General features: G+C 37.8%; 1 protein-coding gene across 3 annotated transcripts in view; it reads right to left on the minus strand.

Moving 5' to 3' along the window:
• Window positions 1-20483, minus strand: part of LOC104235975 (isoamylase 3, chloroplastic) — an 85205-nt gene that overhangs the window by 27171 nt on the left and 37551 nt on the right. For all 3 annotated transcript variants that reach the window (XR_011403427.1, XM_070162290.1, XM_070162291.1), the window contains exons 11-17: window positions 17519-17576; window positions 15762-15825; window positions 14662-14761; window positions 13209-13309; window positions 11905-11956; window positions 2644-2706; window positions 687-776 (exon numbers count right to left, since the gene is read on the minus strand). Coding sequence is in view for 2 of the 3 variants with exons in the window: in XM_070162290.1 (XP_070018391.1) it covers window positions 687-776; window positions 2644-2706; window positions 11905-11956; window positions 13209-13309; window positions 14662-14761; window positions 15762-15825; window positions 17519-17576 (528 nt within the window). In the remaining variant the exon portion in view is untranslated. The remainder of the gene's footprint in view (window positions 1-686; window positions 777-2643; window positions 2707-11904; window positions 11957-13208; window positions 13310-14661; window positions 14762-15761; window positions 15826-17518; window positions 17577-20483) is intronic.

The raw sequence follows: 20483 nt of genomic DNA on the forward strand, positions 1-20483 counted from the left end.
AATTTAGAAAAGAGCCAATGTCGATATTTGCAAATTAAACCTATGAAATCGAGAAGATGAAGATAATGGTGGTAACTATACTGGTTACTGTGATGGCAATGGCATTGGTCTCATGGTGCCTGTTGGGACTACAGATGGTAGTGCTATTAGCATTGGAGACATGGTGTTTCATGAAGGAAAATTCCAGATTAGGTGAGCTTTGGTAGGAGGACAAGTTTGATGATCACGGTCCAACGAGTGTTTGAGATTAGATGAGCTTTGGTTAGTGCAATTCCAAGGGGTCGTAATGTGGTAAAACTGCCTCCTTTTTGTATTCTTGGAGGTAGTTTTGGAATTTTTGCAGCGAGTTCTACAGGGGAAAATGGAGGACATTGGGGCTTGAAAGAGGAGATGGTTTAGAATAGGATTCTAGGATGGGTCGGGTAATGGGTTTGGGCAAATTAATCGGGTATTTTAAAATGTGTAACAGCTCTCCACCTGTGTATTTTAGGGCTGGGACTGGATCCTTTAACAGATGAAGGGTATTTTTTGTTCAACAGTATAATAGTAGGGGTATATATAGTCGAATAGTATGACGAAAGACAAATACAAACAATATTTGAAAGTAGAGCGATATATATATGACCTTTCCGTTTCAACAATAAAAGCCATTAAAGAAGAATAAAAATATCAAACTAAACATATACCTTACTATTGTATGAAACAAGATCATACAAGGTAAAGCCATCATGTGCAATCACGAAGTTGACACTGTGATACGGCTTTCGCTTGTTCACCTATGTAAAGCAAAAACATAATATATCAACTCAGTGAAGTTGAGGCAGCATAAAAAGAATTCCAAAAGTTAGGTTGGCATAGAAATTTGCTCAAGTTTTTTGATGAAAAATTCAAATGATCTACATGAAAGATATACCTAGCAAACCTTACAATAGAATTGTTTGCATGACAGATGCATAAGCCAAATATAAGGCATTCCTTTGTTACAATTTTCTTTTTATTTTTCATTTTATTTTGAGAGAGAAGTCACTCCTAGTTCTAGGTGTCAAACGGGCTGGGCTGGCCCGGTTCCGGACCGGCCCTGACCGGTTTTAGACCGGACCGGACCGGCCTGGTGGTAAGGGGGTCGGGCTGGGTTGGGACGGAAACCGGCCTGTGCCGGGGAAAATTTCTCTACCCTATAGGCTCTGATACTATATCAAACATCAGAGAATTAGCTAGAAATGAGCTCAAGCTGAGCTCCAATGGAGATTCCCTAGAAGCTTCTAGATGCGTTCGCAGCAGTTGAACAAGAGAGATGAAGGAGATGGGAAAATGACTTCATCTATTAACGTTCTCAGATAGAGCAATATATACACAAGCCAAAGAAAAATAATAAGAATGAGGTAGAGTGAGCTGGCAGGTAACTGCCACTAACGACCTATACAGCTGGCAACTACCAAACGTACTAACTAACTAACTAATAATTAATTCATCTCTTACCAGCCCCTAGGGCTTGGTTTCACGACTATTTGCCCAAGTTTTGTGAACATAATTCGGGCTAGAATGGTGTTAGAAAAGTAGGCAAGGGTGATGACTTAGAGCTCAAAAAAGCAAGCTAACAAAGTAATATAAGAGGCTGTTAACAGTGAATTAAATAGTAACTTAGACGTGAAAGAAAGATAAATGGTCCAAGATCCCGCGTTACAATTCCATAGGAATAACCACCCGCCTTGGCACTGTAGAGAAACAAAAGCTTCAATAAAAGTCATAGAAGAACAAATCCTGATACTCCAGTGTCAAACTAAAAAGCAAATAGCTATTTCTAGGATGCCTGCAACCTATTTTTATTACAGTTATGACCAAATGATACAGACACAAATGTTGCCTCCATCGCAAAACAACTAGGGATCCATCAAAAAAGGGGGACCATTACATAAAGATCACTACACAATTCCTGCAAAGTCCATTGCAGAATGAGGAAAAAAAACATAGTACAGTGCCTTGACAACAAAATTTAATTTTTAAAAAAAACTAAAACTTGATTTAGATTATAGAGTTAAATAGATATCACAAATCCAAATCTAAAACTTCTGAACATGATTCAGTCTTTTATTTCATGAACGGGAAGTTATCTTCTTTTTCCACTTACTTCCGGTAAAAGACAATCTTTTCTTAAACAAACATGGTTAGAATTAGCAAGATTTCTTCTAAACTATGGAAGAAAAAGATACATATAAACTTGGTACTTTTTTCCCAATGAAATCAGCTTAAATGAGATTGGTAATAAATTAAGACAAACTGTGATACTACTGATACATTCTGTTACTAACGGCAATTTCATGTATTATGAAATGATCATGTTAATATCGAGGAGATGAAAAAGAACAGAAACATAAATTATACTTTTAGAATGGCTCAATAGACCAAAAGGATCAAATAGAATCTAGCCATCTGCACTTGACCGATCAGATACTTTACTAAACCAATCCATTCAAATAGGAATCTACTGGTGAAAGCTACTTGCTACTGCATAGAATTGAAAGTTGCTCAAATATAATGAATCAAGTAAAAGAAGAAACATAACTAAGGAGGCAGAGGAAACGGAATAGTGTGATAAATATTCTCTAGCTGTCAAAGCATGATTCTGGAAGCTGTAGCTCTTACTCTGTATAGATCCGCTGAACCAGCGACACGGGTTGCGAAATTTCCTTTCATGCCAGCATCGCCCTGTTTAATTTTATCAGGATAACGTATATTCAAGGAAATTTTCAATTAAACATAAACATTATAATCAAAGAAAATACTTGTACAGAACCAAAAGGCTGAAACAGCTAAATGAGGTATGGAAATAACACACTTCCTCTCTTAATTTTCGGTTAATCCGATAATATCTACATTCTCACAACTTCTTGGGGACAGCTTCACATAATAAATAAACATCATCTCAGAATTGAGTCATTAGATATTGAAAATGCTAGTGTAATTCAAAAATCGAAGTGAATATATGCCAAAGCTAGAACTTGGTGAATAAAACTCTTTAACTTTTTTTAAACACTTAAGATATGTTAGGAGTCAGATGTCCAACCACATGGAGAAAAAAGCCTTTATTTTAAGGGAAAACATGGCAAATCCAATTACCCTTATCCTTTTATACAACGACACCATTTGGACTAGAAGATATCAATTACTAATGTGACGGGAAGTGCCTCATATTCAAATATACATCTCTGGAAATTCCATAAGTGCCCCAGACTATGCATAGGCACGTACTTGTTGAGGACCTGAGCATTACAGTGTAAATGTACCAAATGTTGTTTTTCCAGCTGCTTTCTTTGGATAGGGGGCACAATAGGATGGCACAAACAGTGCGAATTGGTATCATTGTAAAATCCTATATGGTGCTTTTAACAATTGAAAACTCGAAAAGAAATAGATACACCAATTAACTAAAGTTCCAGTTAACTATGAAAAATTGAACAGGGATTAAATAAAAGATGATATCTCCAGTAGAGTGAATTTGCTCTCATTACTACTTCTTGCCACCATCTGTTTACAACATCATTACAAAATTTAACAAGCAAATTGTAAATTTTGAGAAGAAGAAAAGCTTCTTATATTTCTGTGTATGTTTACATCCCATAAGTAAGGGAATTTATACAAAACTCCTAATGATAATAACGGAAATAAAATAAATCTATACAATCAATCCAGCTATCAAATCAAATCGAATAAAATCAGATCTCCTAAATATAACCAAATCTCCTGAAATCATGCTAATCAACACTCCTAACTAAGAAGTGGAATGTCATCAATTGACTATGAAGATTACTGAGAGAACTAGAGCCTATTCTGCTAAGAATCTATCTTATGCAAGAAAATTACAAGTTATAAACTCTCTATTATTTTCACTAAACAATTTCTTGGGGGCAGTATTCATCCTCCCACAGAGTGTGTAAAATGAAGTCGACAGAAAATGCAGGGAGTTTCTATGGTGAAGTACAGCAGAACAGAAGAAGATTTCTCTAGTTGCCTAGGAGAAAATTTGTAAACGAAAAGCACAAGGGGGTTTGAATGTTAAAGGATGTAGGAACTGGAATATAGTAGCTGTGGGGAAATTGGTATGGATGGAGAAAGCAGATAACCTATGGGTGAAGTGGGTGCATGGTATATATATGAACAATGGTATAAATTTTTGAGAGCATCACGCACCAGTAGACAGTAGCTGGTACTGGAGAAGGCTCAACAAGCTATAGCTGGGGATGACAAGTTGGTACCACAATGGGAAGTATTGCCTAACGGCTACTGGGCACTACTCTATTACAAAAGGGTATTTGAAACTAATAGGAGATGCTCCTAAGTTACAAGCAACTGGTTTAGTATGGAGCAGGGTAATGCTCCCAAAACACAGGTTCATAGTGTGGCTTGCTATGCAGGGGAGGCTTATGACAAAAGATAGACTACGAGATATGGGAATTCACTGCGACAATACAACATGTGGGATGTGCGATGATGGCAGTATTGAAACTGCAGTGCGCTTATACCATGATTGTACCTGGTATGTGCAGCTATGGACAATGGTAATGCAATGGATTGGACTCAACATACAACTTCCGAAGGTGGCAGCTACCATGCATAACATCAATAGGAAACATTGGAGAATCTTTAAGAAGAAGATCATTGCAGCGATATATTAAGCGGGAATCTATCAACTATGGAAAGCACGAAACTGGAGACGATTCAGAGGACATAATGTAAATAATAGTTTAGTTTGGCAGCAAATACAAAGTTAATAAGGGAAAGAATTGATATGTTGAGGGAAACTAAGGAAGCAAGGAAAACTAGAGTTCTAATGGATAGGATATGTAGCTAGTAGTTGAGTTTTGTTTTGTTTGAGAGAGTGATCGAGGCTCAATTACTGGTTCTATAACAATATTGAGTGCTCTTTATGTGTAAACTGATGGTTAGTTGTCGGGTAATATATTCACATCTTATTGCCAAAAAAAACACTCCTAAATCAAATCTCCTTGAATCCTGCTAATCGACACTACCCCTCAAGTTGATGCAAAGATGTCGCACATGCCCAACTTGCAACTCAAAGTATGGAAAGTTCGCTTGTTGGACCTTTGGTAAACACATCAGCTAGCTGTTCTTTCGATGGCTCATGAAACAAACTCAAGACACCAACTGTAACTTTTTCTTTGATGAAGTGTCGATCAATTTCCACATGCTTTGTTCGGTCATGCTAGACTGGATTATGAGCTATACTGATGACAGCCTTATTGTCACAGTATAAAGAAAGTTTTCCTTTTTCAAACAGTCCCAATTCCTGTAGTAGTTTTTGTAGCCAAAGCAACTCGCAAACACCCCGGGCCATAGCTCTATATTCTGCCTCCGTACTTGATCTAGCAACTACACTTTGCTTATTGCTTCTCCAACTAACCAAGTTTCCTCCTACGAGCGTACAATAACCGGATGTTGATCTTCTGAATCTAGAGATCCAGCCCAATCCGTGTCTGTAAAGGCTTCTATTTGGAGGTGATCATGTTTGGAGACAAGTAGACCTTTCCCTGGAGCACACTTCAGATACCACAAAATGTGAAAAACAACTTGCATATGAGGATCTCGGGATCATGCATGAACTCACTTACCAGGCTAACTGAATAGGCTATGTCTGGCCTAGTGTGGGAGAGATAAATGAGTCTTCCAACCAACCTCTGATAACTCTCCTTATCAACCAACTCTCCAACTCCGATTTGTAACTTGTGATTGCTTTCAATGGTCGATTCTGCACGTTTGCGACCTGTCATACCGATTTCTTTCAAGAGATCCAAAATATACTTCCTTTGAGAAATAAAGATTCCTCTTTTGGATCTAACAACCTCAATTCCCAAGAAGTACTGCAATTTTCCTAGATCCTTGATCTCAAATTTATGTGCCAACAATTTCTTCAATCGGTCCATCTCCTATTTGTCATCTCCTATCATTACTATGTCATCAACATAAACTATGAAAAGAGTGAGTTTACCCATTTGAGCGACCCCATTTTGTGCACTAGTGTACGGACAACTAATCTGATGGACTATCCCATTGGACTCCAAATAAGCACCAAATCTCTTATCCATGTATTCTGTTAAGTCCCACATCGACAATGAAGGGGATGGGTGGTTTCCTTATATGGAGTTGGGCAATCCTCAACTCTTGAGCTAGCTTTTGGGGTTGAGTTAGGCCCAAGGTCCATTTAACATGGTATTAGAGCAGGACCCATCCCAATTTTCCGATGTTGGGCCCCATGATTGTCCACACTCCAGATGTCCAATCATGGGCGTGAAAAGGGGGTGTTGAGTCCAACATCGACAATGAAGGAGATAGGTGGTCTACTTATATGGAGTTAGGCAATCCTCACCTCTTGACCTAGCTTTTGGGGTTGAGTTAGGCCCAAGGTCCATTTAACATATTCGCTGCCATTATCAGTTATCAAGATTTTTATTTTGGTATCAGACTGAGTACAAATCATCTTATGAAATGATTGAAAACAAGAGAAAACTTCATTTTTGGCTTGTAACAAAAATATACCCAAGTCATCCATGCGCAACAATCAATGAGAGTAACAAACCATCGACTACCAGGCAAAGAAACGCGGTGGTTAGGACCCCATACATCATAATGAATATTCATAAACGGAGTTGTGCTTCTATTATCACTCACATGATACGAGTTTCTAGTATGCTTGGCATATTCACACGCATCATAGAACAAAGATTCAAATCGAGTCCTTGAAATCAAATCGGGATATAACTTCTTCAAAACAAAGAATGATGGGTGTCCTAACCGTCTATGCCGTTGTATTATTTCTTGGTTGACATCCTTACTTTCCCCAAAAAAGGCTTGATAAGAGTTTTGGATTTCATCTAATATATACAAGTCATCACGCAATCTACCACTGCCAGTCTTTTTCCCTGTTTGAAGATTCTGAAAAATACAATGATCGGGAAAGAACTCGATTTTACAATTTAGAGCTTTAGTGATGGCACTAACAGGTAAAAGATTGGCAGGGAACTCGGGGACATGGAGCACGAATGATAGTTTAATATTAGGAGTACAAACGACATACTGTTCCAGAGATAGGTGTTAAAGAACCATTGGCTATTTTAACATTATCTCCTTTGGGACACGGAGAATAGTTTTGAATGCCTTTAGAAGAGCCTGTCATGTGTCTATTTGCGCCAGAATTAACAATCCAAGAATTAAGGTGAGCAGCAAAGGCGGTATATGATTGCACATGATTGGATGTGGCAACATTAGCGGAGCCAAGTTTGGCTAGGAGGCGACGGAGAACCTGAATTTCATCCCAAGACAAGATTTCTCAAGAAACCGTCTCCTTGAATGTCTCCATATTTCTGCCCAATCAAAAGGAAATCTGAAAAAAATTGCTCAAAAATAATCTGCCTCGGTGGAAACTAAATCTGTCTCGGTATAACAGATAGTGGAATCCCCACCCACAGCTGCGATGAACAGTAGTAACGCAACAGTTCACCGGCCATAACTCCATATTCCGGCAGTGGAAATTCACCAAATTGGTCGCAAAAGAACCCCCTTCTCATTGCGAACAATCCCCAGTTAGCTTCATCCCCAAATCAATAGCCAATTTTTCCAGTTTTCATTTCACGTTTACTGTAGAACGCAGAAATTTTTATTAAATTCATCTGCTTTTTCACGTCAATGGAGTTTTGAAGAACTTCATGGCTGTTGCGACCTCTCCCCAGCCTTTGGCTGTGGGAGAGGCAATCCAAAACAATCAAGAATCAGATCTTAATCATAATACCAAGCAGTCTTATGCCTCGCATCTACTGTCAAAACAATCTGCCGCAAAATCGTCAAAACTGGAGCTCCAGTAACGTTTGAACATGGTGAACCTACTGTGGAATTCACCATTGAAGAGGTGAATGCTTTCACAATGGAAGAAGGTTTACATCAAGCTGTAATCCTCAAATTTTCGTATGGGAAACCTGATCTACAGGAACTACGACAGATTATTTCCAAACAATTTGATGTCAAAGGCTACTATAATATTGGACAACTGGAATATCGACATATACTGATTAGGTTTGATTTGTTTGAAGATTTTGTTCAAGCTCTGTCAAGATCGACAGGTTATATTAAGGCGAAGGGTGACGAGTTCTTTTTTAGAACATTCCCATGGACAATAGGCTTTAATCCGCGTGAAGAAACATCGAGGGCAGTCGTATGGATCTCTTTACCTGACTTGCCTGCAAATTTCTTTGCAAAAAAGGTCGTTAATGTCCATCGCTTCAGCAGTTGGAAAGCCTTTAGCAGTGGACAAAGCAACGCAAGATCGAACGTGACCAAGTACGGCAAGGGTTAAGGTCGTGCTCGATTTACTGGACAAGCATCCAAAGAGAATTAAGATTCATATTGTGGATAAGAATTCTGGGAAAGTTGTTGAGCATTATCAGGAGATAGTATATGATAATCTTCCAAAATATTGTACCTGTTGTAAGCATCAAGGGCACGATGAAAGATCATGCCGTTGGAAGACTGTGAAAAATAAGGAAGATGTAGTTGTTGCGACTGAAAATGAAGGTCTGGGCAATCTGGACAAATTGCAAGGTGATGCCAGGGATTTTCGTAATGCAAAAAGGGCTGGGCAGCTGGAAGATGAAGCAGCAAAAGCAAGTTTGGTTGAGCAACAGATTTCACAAATTGAAGGAAGAAAACAAATTGTGAACAAAAACAATGAAGTGGTAATGAATCGAGCAGCGGTGGATAACAATGCAGGTGAAGTCTCAAAGCTTGATAAGGGTCCACATCCTCCCTCTCGAGATGTGCCTGCTAGGATATCTTTGGCAAGGATTTCCAATGCTGTTAATCCAATTGTGCAAGCGTATGACGAGCTTGCTAGTGCTGCAGCTATTTTGTCAACTGGTGTAAGTTTAAAGGGTGTTGTTGCTCGGGCTGAGGAAGATGCTACAGGTTCAAAAAGTGATCATGCTGTGATTGATACACAAGTAGTTGATCGAGATGCTGATGTCCCTGATGCTACAGCTTTTCATAAGGAGTAGGGATTTGAGCAGGGGACTCAGGCTCAGGCAACTGGTGTAGCTGAAGTTGCTTCAAAACCTACTGATGCTGTACAAGATACAAAGGAAGCTGGGCAGCATATTATTAAGGATAACTGGACAGCGGTTTCCAGCAAAAAAGGCACTCCAAACAGCAAAATAATGATGCAGGTTGAGCAGAATTCCACAAAATTTTCATATCCTTTCAATGCTCTAGCCAACGTGAATGACTATCATGAGAAGATTGATAACACAACAACCTTAATTGATGGTTCTTTTAACCAGCAAATAATACCAATTTCAAGCAGTAAAAAGGGAGGCCGAACCAGCAATATTTTGGCTAAGTTTTCCGGAGATCGACAAAATGCTATAAATAGCAACGTGGCAGAAGTGTCAAAGGGCGAGCTACTACCCAGGTCCACCACTCCCACGATTCTTGTTTCCAGTCCACAAGTGCAGAAAATTATCAAAGAATCACAAAAGAATCACAGATTGAAATGATGATGTATGCCAATCCTATATTCAAGCAACCGTTGGTAACCTTGAATACATCGGCATATGACATTCCATCTCAATCAGTGGAGTCGTTTGGGGATGTTGAAGGTGAATCTGGGCAGCTCATGTTGTCAACGGGGAATAATAACGAGGTGATACAGTCAAATCTGAGGTTGATGGCTATCAAATCCAAGCTTTGGCAAGAGCAGCGTGAGGATGACAATGAAGAGGATTAGGGCGATGGTTTCGCTGGTTATTCATCAGAAGAAGCTGATAAGGAGGTTGATCATAATAGTGCTGGGGAAGATAGTGATTCAATGGCTATGAAAAAACATGGTCAAGTACGAGCAGCAAGTGCCAAGAGTAATCTGAACCTCAATGCTCCTGCATTTGTTCCCAAAAGTTACTCAAATTCTGGTATGCAAAATGCAGCTACAGGAGCACCTACAGTTACTGTGCAGCAGCAGAAAATTGATCCCAACTCCTCAAATACTAATCCTACAGGTGATCGAACTACAACAGTGCAACCAAAAAATGGGCAGCTCCAAGGTGTGATAACCAGTACACACGCAACAACACCTACAACGAAGGTTAGTCCAGCAGCTAGTCCTAAAGGTGATCGAGAAGTCACAGCAGTGCAATCTGGACAGAATCAAATTGTTACAACTATCCCAGTTATTTCAGAGGAGGAGAGAAAGCTTTTGGATGCAATGGTGAGTTCTACATCGTTAAATCCTGTAAATCCAAATGCCTATAGCACTGGTCCTGTGAGTAAGAGCAGGAATAAGCTAAAAAAAACAGAACAACATCAAAGCAAGGCAATGGTGACAAATACAAAGGGACAATCTGCATTGGTGACACTAGACATCGTCCAAAATGCTCCACAATCTGTGAATGTGGGGAGAAAATTTTTGAAGAAGGAGAGGAAAATGCAATGATACAACAATGCAGAGCAGAGGCCACAAGAAAAGGAGATTTATCACCTATGACTAGCGGCAAAGGTAAGAAGACTCATACAAGGAAAAATAGTTGTGACGACAAGGTTAGTGATTTTTTAAATGTTAGGCAACCTCCAATGAGAGTTGCCAAACAAAAGCAGGCTGCCCCAACTACATCAACGAGGTCCAACCGTTCAAAAAAGAAATGCTGATTTTTGAATACATTTTGAACACGGTTGAGGAAAACAACAAAGAATTACAAATTGAAGATTTTACAAGTTTGGAAAAGAAGGGACAAGAATTTAATTCCTACTACATTCTATTTTATCATTTTATAAGTATACTCATTTGTAATATCATCACAGAGTATGTTATAAACTCTGTGATGATCATTGAATATTTGGTCCGTTCAAGTTCTAATTTTTTACATGCTTGTTAGTAGGTGAGGCCTTTTCTTTGCCTCAATAGGATTAGTAAGGTAAGGTTTAGCCCGGTTTGTGTTGCCTTGGTCCTATGCCTTTGGAAAAATATCGACACGGCTATGAGATTATATGCCCTCGTGAGACTTTGCCGGCAGCTACACCATGAATCCTCTACATGAGGCTGCCATCATAAGGCAATGTGAGGCGCAGAGGAGTGATTATATAGCCAAGGCATATGGGTAACAATACCGGTGCTATTGTCCCCCTTATTTGTACTTTTCCTAATTGTTGTATTTTTCTAAAAAAAAAAAAAAAAAAAAAAAAAATCTCGGTCTCGGGCGAACCTTAGCTCTGGTGAACGGAAAAATTAGAACTGGTAGGGATAGGCTCGGAATGCTCCAGCGACCCTAATATAAAAGAAAATTCCAAAAACAAAACTGACCAGAAGAACTTTGTGTTGCACACAGCCACCAAGAGAGAGAAAACTCGATCTATTTGATAAAAACGAAACCCTAGTGGTGTGACGGAGAAAACTCACCTCAAAAAGACAGCAATGGCTCTGATATCATGTAGATTTTGAGAAGAAGAAAAGACTTCGTATATTTCTTTGTATTTTACATCCCATGAGCAAGGGAATTTATACAAAGCTCTTAATGCTAATAAAGGAAATAAAATAAATCTATACAATCAATCCATCTATCAAATCAGATCTCCTAAATATAATCAAATTTCCTGAAATCATGCTAATCAACACTCCTAAATCAAATCTCCTTGAATCATGCTAATCAACACAAACTGAGCTTCAAAAACTAGAAGCCTATCAATTTATGTGTAATCATGGATATATGCAATTTAAACCTCTTTATATCAGGAGAAAACATTTAGTCACTTTTCTGTTTTTTCCTGGTACTTCACCAGTTATATAATGGAAAAGTTTGCGATGACAAACTTAATTCAATGAAATTTTCAATTCAGATTGTCTCCTAGAGTCACCTTTATAAATCTCCTAATGTCATCACGATACTTCCCGTTCCACTCAGCCCACCTGCATACATGTTTATCAAGATAAGTATCATGCTATGAAACTTCGCCATAGAATGGAACATACATGTTTATCAAAAACTAATTAAGCTGAAACATCTGTTAGCTGCCAAGAATGGAAATTTGCAAGGACAGAATGGCTATCAGAAAAGGAAAGGTAAAGGTACCAGATCCTACTGCAAATAATTGTGACAAGTCAGGCCATATTCGAGACACTTGTTGGAAACTATACGGTTGACCACCATGCAAGAATAACAAATAACAACAACAACCATTATATGTTTCATGTGACTAGTAGAGATACAAAGCACCAACAAACAGACTCTATTACTTTGACCAGAGCAGATTGATTACCTAGAGTATCAAGCTATAGCACAACAATCACTTTTATCCAGCACCTCACAACAATACATATGAGCTACGAACGACCGATGACCTCTATTAGGGGATTCTTTTCTCCTGTTGTTAAAACATTTCACAATTGGGGCACCTTGCTGGCCCTATAAAAAGCTCATCTTAATAAAACAATCATAAAAGGTGTCAAAAGATGATAAAAAGGTGGCATCCTATAAAATATGGAGGGCTATTATTACAATGTAACAGCCTCATTTCATCATCTCTAAAGTAATAATTTTGACAAGTGAGGCTTGCTCAGTTGGTAAAAGCACCTCCACCTACGACCGTTAGGTCCTGGGTTCGAGTCACCATGGAGGGGAAGTGTGGAAACACTATAGATCCTCCTAATTTGGGAGGGGTTAAAAAAGAAAAAAAAAGTAATAATGTTTCACTTACAAAGAATTTGGGATAGGATCAGTCAATTCTACTTAGGTCCAATGAATTGTGATATGACTTCATTTTAAAATTTCAACTATTAGGAGGGGCATCATATTTACTTATTTATTAGCTCTGCAATACGCTTCCTCACGTACAGACTCAATTCTTTTATTACTCCTTTTTTTTCTTTTTGCCAAGCACGTGAAAAGCCTTTCTGATAATAGGTGATGGTATGATGATCTAAAAACCTCTGCCTGCTCTCGCACCCTGTAGATTGTATAACCACTTCAAGGTGTAAGTTGTCAGAGAGCCGACATATTTATTTATTTATTTATTTTAGGCCTTCCACCACCTCAATGACTAAATCCAACCACACTAACCTAGTTTTCACATTCACACAATCTGATGCAATAGATGATTTTTCCTCTTTCTCAACAATAGGATAAATCAATAATATAAAACAATGTTCTTGTAGATGTTACCGGTCCCAGTTTGGAAACTTTCCAACAAGATAAAGGCCTCCACAATCCCATGGCTCAGCAATAATTTTGCACCTCGACAGTACACTATCTTTGGCAATGGCCTGCAGCATTAAAGAAAATTATCTGGGAAGTACAAAAGGTGATGATTATTACTGCTCTACAATCAAGAAAGAGGAAATCGAAAACATCCTCCTCAAGCCAGAACCTATAAACGGGGACTAATATGGCTCTCAATCAACTTAAATCATTTTCGTGTGGAGAGCTTTTTTGTAAAAGTAGTACTCAGGTAAATTCCAAGTTACAAATGAAAATTATCTTTGCATCACAATATTTTTTTTTTCTTGATAGTTGGCATTGCACTAAATTGTTTTATGAACTTTTAATCTTTGAACACTAATGTATACATAAAACTATGGGCATCTAAGAAAAGATGACAGAATTACTGTTCAATGCTATTGTCGGTTCACTTATAGTTTAACTCTTCCAAGTCAAACATTTGTTGACAGAAAGGATATTTATGAACCTTTAACTCTCATAGATTAACAGGAACACGGTGCCATTAGCTTAACATGCCTACACACATGCTAAATCACTCATTAAAATCTGAGGTAAGAATGAGCATAATATCGTGAATGTAGCAAGAAATCCTGCTCAATCAGGAAAAACTCTGTCATGTAATGGCTTTTTAAACAGTCATTTTGGTGTGATTGATCTAACACTCATTTCAAGAATTTCAAGTTCTTTATCTTAAAAAGACCCACAAAATAAGTCTACGATCTCAGTAGCAAATACTCCCTCCATTTCAATTTATGTGATACACTTTTCTTATTAGTCCATTTCAATAAAATAGAATTTAACCTTGAACTTTTATTTTACCCTTAATGAGAAGTTTTTATAGCCACATAAATATTATGACCCCGCAAAGTTTTTACCCTTTAAGCTTTTAAGACCATAAGTACCAAAACTCATTTTTTTCATAAACTCCATGCTGAGTCAAACTACGTTACATAAATGAAGCAGAGGGAGTAAAAAAGATTCATTATTTCAAGAACAAATATCTGCCTGCATTAACGTATTATTATTAATAATTAATATTGCATCACTTCATTCAAGTATGTAGCATCTCGTTCATTCACAAGCAAGAATGCACCATATCATCATATTTCAGCCTTCTCTGCATTTATCAGTCATCCTTTTTTAAACACATGAAAAGTTGGAGCTGAGTGTGTTAAAGATGAAATTCTAAGTCAAATAAAATCAAAGAGACAAGAAAGAAGATAAAACAACAAGGAAAACAATCCTAGGTGATGATAGAGAAGGGTTGAGGTGAACATGAAAATTGCGAACGGCAGTGGAATATTAGTCACTTCACTATCAACTTATTATGTTGCTTTCCGTCGCACAGAATTCCTTTTTGATGCACCATTATGAAAAAGGTATATAAATGCTTCACCTTCACAAGGGGGGGAGCATTAATGGGAGTACCATCTGTCCCTCGGCAAAGAACACTAGCAAGATCAAAGCGAAATCCATCGACATGATACTCGGTGACCCTTTAGTTGTTCCAGCACAAGGTAGAAGTGAATATCCAATGGGAAAAAGGTTAGTTAATTTAATTGAGAATCCAACCAATTCATCCTGGGTAAAATGCAAAAAATGTTCATTCTGTCTGTAATAACTTCAATTAGGTATTCACATTCCAGATATGAACAAGCATATGGAGAGACCGTTGAAAACAGAGGAGGAAAAGAGAAGGATAAGCCTGGACAAAGTATTCCATTCAACAAATCAATCCAATAGGAGCCAACATAGTGAATTTTGTGAACATATCAGCATTCCAAGAAACTTCTAAGCATTTAAGAAAGCATATATTCAACCATGTCAACTGACCAACCTGCAAAACTGCTTACACCATTGTGTGTACATAACCAAGTAAAGAGTTGGTTAAGTGTTCAAGGCTATGTCATAACAGATCCAGAAACTTGCCCCATATCGACTTCCAGATTATAGATGCTCTAGTAAATAACTGAAGAAAAAAGATATATGGGATAGAAGAAAAACAAACCAACCATTGAAATATGTTTCTATCTGACTATCTCTAAGATTCACTAATTATTCGACTGCTAGTGGGTCTCTTTGTATGTGTCATCTGGAAAGAGGTTCCACTGGTTATTATTTTCATCAAAAGAAAAAATAAAAAATAAAAAGAGGACTCAATGAACATAGTTTGCTAGACACTAAGTATTTCACATGGGAACGTACAATTCTTGTGGAACCATCACAAAAACCCTTGGGAATACGGCAAATCGGACAGTAGAGATGTCAGTGACACACTTTATGCACATTGAACAAGTACATAGAATTTTGACATTTGCAAGTACCTTTCATGTGTTGGGCAAAAACCTGAAGACAAAAATCGCATACCTTCGGGAAAAGCTTAGTTTAGTTGTGACTAAAATAATGATATATTGATACCAATTAGTGAGTAATTAACTGTAAAAATACAGCTAACTCCAAAGCAGACAGCCAGAAAGTGAAAGGAAATGAATGTACCAGTGTCTTAAGCTTTCAAGTATAAGTTCCATGACTACAGGGTGGTTGCAGTTAAAAGTATTTCCTGGAAAGACGAAAGTATTGCATCTCAGTGCTCTTATGAAGGCAAAAGAAAGAAAATGCAATAAGAGAATCATGTGCAACTCTATGCATCAGAACTTCAATCACTCTAATAAATCTAGGAATCTCAGAATAGCAACAGATGAGCATGAAGTAAAATGAACATTAGTAGTTAGACCTTTACATCTTTTTCCTTCCTAGGTTCAACTCTATAACTATCCCTTTTGAAAAGGGAAGAACAATGTGAAATCTTAAGAAGAGCTCAACAATGAGAAAACTAAGTTTTTTGGTTGGTGGAATGGGAACAAAACACCACTGTAGCTTAACCCGAAATGCAATTGTCTAAAGGTAGTTTGTACTATAATCTAAGAAGTCTTCATCACGAGAAAAGCCTTCTTAAGTTTAGAGGACTTTCGAGTAAATTATTTATGAGAAATATTTACAATGTTTTTTATGTAGTAAAGTACAACAACAACAAACCCAGTATAATCCCACAAGTGGGGTCTAAGGAGCGAAGATAGTATGCAGACCTTACCCACTGTAGGGAGGTTGTTTTCAATAGACTCTCGGCACAAGGAAAAATGAGAAAAGAGCAGTAACAACAAGAAATAATGAGAATAAAATAAAAGAAAATAAGGCGAACGAAACAACACGAAGATAGAAATCTACAATATTAGAATACAAGACTGCTACTAATAACACTGGAAATGTCCGGAAACCCGCACCACTACCTATTAACCTACAACCTTAATCTTCAACCTTCACACCTTCCTATTAAAAGTCATGTCCTCGGTCAGTTGAAGCAAAACCATATCTTGCCTAATCACCTCTCCCCAACAATTTTTTGGTCTACCTCTACCTCTTCTAAGACCCCCTACTGACAACCTCTCATACCTCCTTACCGGGGCATCTGCACTTCTGTTCTTCACATGCCCAAACCATCCAAGTCTCGCTTACCGCTTTTTGCCCTCCATGCGAGCCACTCCTACCTTGGCCTGAATGTCCTCATTTTTAATCTTATCAATCCTAGTATGCACGCATATCCATCTCAACCTCCTCATTTCTGATACTTTTATTTTCTGGATATTGACTAGCCAACACTCTGCCTCATACAACATAGTCGGTCTCACTACTACTATATAGAACTTACCTTTAAGCTTAGGAGGCACATTCTTATCGCATAAGACACCGGATGCGAGCCTCCATTTTACCTACCTCGCACCAATACGATGGTAACATCCTCATCAATCTCTCCATTACCTTGGATTTAGACCCCAGGTACTTGAAACTATCTTTCTTGGGGATGATTTGTGTATCAAGCCTCACATCGGTTAATTCTTCACTGGTCCCATCACTGAACTTTTTATGCAGTAAAGTAAAGAGTACTAATAGAATTTCTGAAATACATTTTTTTTGTTGACTGATATTTGTCTACACCTAGTTGAGTAAATCAAAAACCACAAAGGGTAATAATCTTGACTACTTTTACCTATCAAATAAATAATTTAGACTACGTTTGTATCATGTTACATTATGACATTCCCAAAATTGATACCTAGGAAACTATGCTTCATGTTAAATTGTTAACAATCACAGATGACCAATGAAAATGCGGAAGACAGGATTATAGAGATATGCTCAAAACAACCCTGCAGACTTTCCTTCTATTTAAGTCGTAAAGTGTATGTTCGAATTACCACATCCAGAGAAGTTCAGCAGCTGACCATTATTGTTCAAATCCACCATGTAATAAACCTGCAAATTGTCAGGGAAAGGAATATCGTTTAAGAGGGTGGGGAGAGAGAAGAAGCTTTTGTAAAAAAGGAAAAAAAGAAACTGATATTCAGGCTATCCGACATAAATAGTTTAATTTAGAACTTAATAAAGTAAACCTGGTCTCATCTGGTTTTGCAGGAGACAATGCATTATAGAGAAAAACACAATGAGTTAAATCCACCTACAATGGGTCTGATGCAACTCTTACTGAGAAGGTTTATAGGAGAGGAAGGGAGAAAAACACAATGAGTTAAATGCATCCCCAAGAAAGATAATATTAAACAATCATCCGTGCTCCAACTCCCTGAGTTCCTTGCCAATCTTTTGTCTGTTAGTGCTATCACCAAAGCTCTAAACTGTAAAATCGGGTTCTTTCCCAATTATTGTATTTTTCAGGATCTTCAAACAGGGAAAAAGACTGGCAGTGGTAGATTGCATGATGACTTGTATATATTAGATAGAATTCAAAACTCTTGTCAAGCCTTTTTTTGGAGACAATAAGGATGTCAACCAAGAAATAATACAACGGCACCGAGGGTTATGACACCCATCATTCTTTGTTTTGAAGAAGTTATATCTCGATTTGTTTTCAAGGACTCAATTTGAATCTTTGTTTTGTGATGCATGTGAATATGCCAAGCATACTAGAAACTTTTATCCTGTGAGTGATAATAGAAGCACAACTCCATTTATGACTATTCATTCTGATGTATGGGGTCCTACCTAAATTGTTTCTTTGTCTGGTAGTCGACTTGTTACTTTCATTGATTGCTACGCTAGGATGACTTGGGTATATTTGTTAAAAACCAAAAGTGACGTTTTCTCTTGTTTTCAGTCATTTCATAAGATGATTGGTACTCAGTTTGATGCCAAAATAAAAATCTTGAGAACTGACAATGGTAGCGAATACATGGATAAAAGATTTGGTGCTTATTTGGAGTCCAATGGGATAGTCCATCAGAGTAGTTGTCCTACCACTGGTGCACAAAACGGGGTTTCTGAAAGAAAAAATAGGCATTTGTTAGAAGTAGCAAAACCTCTTATATTCACCATGCATTTACGAAAACCTTACAGGGGATGCTATTCTAGTGGCTGCCTATCTTATCAATAGAATGCCACTTAAAACCCTCGATTTTCAAAGTCATCTATAAGCTTTAAAGGATAAGAATGAATATGTTGTTCCTCCAAAGGTGTTTGAGTGTGTTTGCTTTGTCCACACTAGGAATTTTGGGAAACTAGATCCTAGAGCTATAAAGTGTGTTTTATTGGGTATTCTCAAACACAGAAAGGTTACAAATGTTATCATCCTCCCTAAAGAAGATCTTTTGTTAGCATAGATGTTACCTTTCGAGAATTTGAGCCCTCAATATTACCTCATCACCTCTTTAAGGGGAGAGCAGTAAGGAGGAAGAGGTGATTCTACCTAGTTACATTATTGGACATCTTGATGATATCATCACAAGATGAGGTGAAATTGGAGAAAGAATTCAAGGGGAGACAATTGGGCATTTGGATAGTCCTGATTTGAAAACTTACTCAAGGAGAAATAAAGCAAAAGAAGCCATCATGCAATCTACCGAAGCTGAACCTTCTTCTACTTGTGAGTTATCTATATTTCTGAATGAGTTAGATGTGCCTATTACTCACAGAGAAGGAGTTGGATCTTGCACCAGCAAACAACCTTTATCTACTTTTGTCTCCTATAATTCTTTGTATCCCTCATATAGAGCCTTTGCCTTGTCTATTTCTTCTGTGTCTATTCCCTAGAATTGGAGGAAAACTTTTGTAGATCCTAAATGGAAGCAAGCTATGATTAAAGAAATGAAGGCCTTGTCAAAAAATGAGACTTGAGAACTTGTCCACTAGACAAAAAGTTGGTTGGCTGCAAATAGGTCTTCATGTGAAGCACAAAACTGATGGCTCGATTGAAAGATTCAAAGCAAGATTGGTGGCTAAGGGATTCACTCGAACTTATGGAGTGGATTATCAAGAGACATTTACCCTTGTTGCAAAAATGAACACTATCAGGATTCTTTCATCTTGTGCAGTTAATCTTGATTGGGACTTACAACAGTTTGATGTGAAGAATACACATTCTTCACAGAGACTTAGAAGAAGAGGTATATATAGAGATTCCTCCTGGATTTGATACTAAACAAAGTCAACGAAAGGTGTGCAGACTGAAGAAAGCCCTGTACGAACTGAAGCAATCCCATAGAGCTTGGTTGACAGATTTTGCAAAGCAATAATCTCCTTCGGCTACCAACAAAGCAATATTGATCATACTCTCTTCATAATACATCAAAAGGGTAAACTCACTCTTCTCATAGTTTGTGTTGATCACATAGTAATGACAGAAGATGATAAAGACAAATGACTCGATTGAACATTGAAGAAGTTATTGGCACAAGAATTTGAGATCAGGGATCTAGGAAAATTGCAGTATTTCCTGGGAATTGAGGTTGCTAGATCAAAAAGAGGAATCTTAATTTCTCAAAGTAAAGTATATTTTGGATCTCTTGAAAGAAACTGGTATGACAGGTTGCAAACTAGCAGAATCGCCCATTGAAAGTAATCACAAGCTACACAGGAGTTGGAAAGCCAGTTGATTAGGAGAGGTATCAGAGGTTGGTTGGTAGACTAATTTATCTCTCATACTAGACCTGACAGCTGACATAGCCTATTCAGTCAGCTTGGTGAGTCAGTTCATACATGATCCCGAGATCCTCATATGCAAGTTGTCTTACACATTTTGCGGTATCTGAAGTCTGCTCCAGGCAAAAGTCTGCTTTTATCCAAGCATGGTCACCTTCAGGTAGAAACCTATACAGATGTGGATTAGGCTGGATCTTTAGATGATAGAAGATCTACATCCGGTTATCGTAC

This window comes from Nicotiana sylvestris, chromosome 11 (genome assembly GCF_000393655.2).
Source record: "Nicotiana sylvestris chromosome 11, ASM39365v2, whole genome shotgun sequence".
Classification (NCBI taxonomy): Eukaryota; Viridiplantae; Streptophyta; class Magnoliopsida; order Solanales; family Solanaceae; genus Nicotiana; species Nicotiana sylvestris.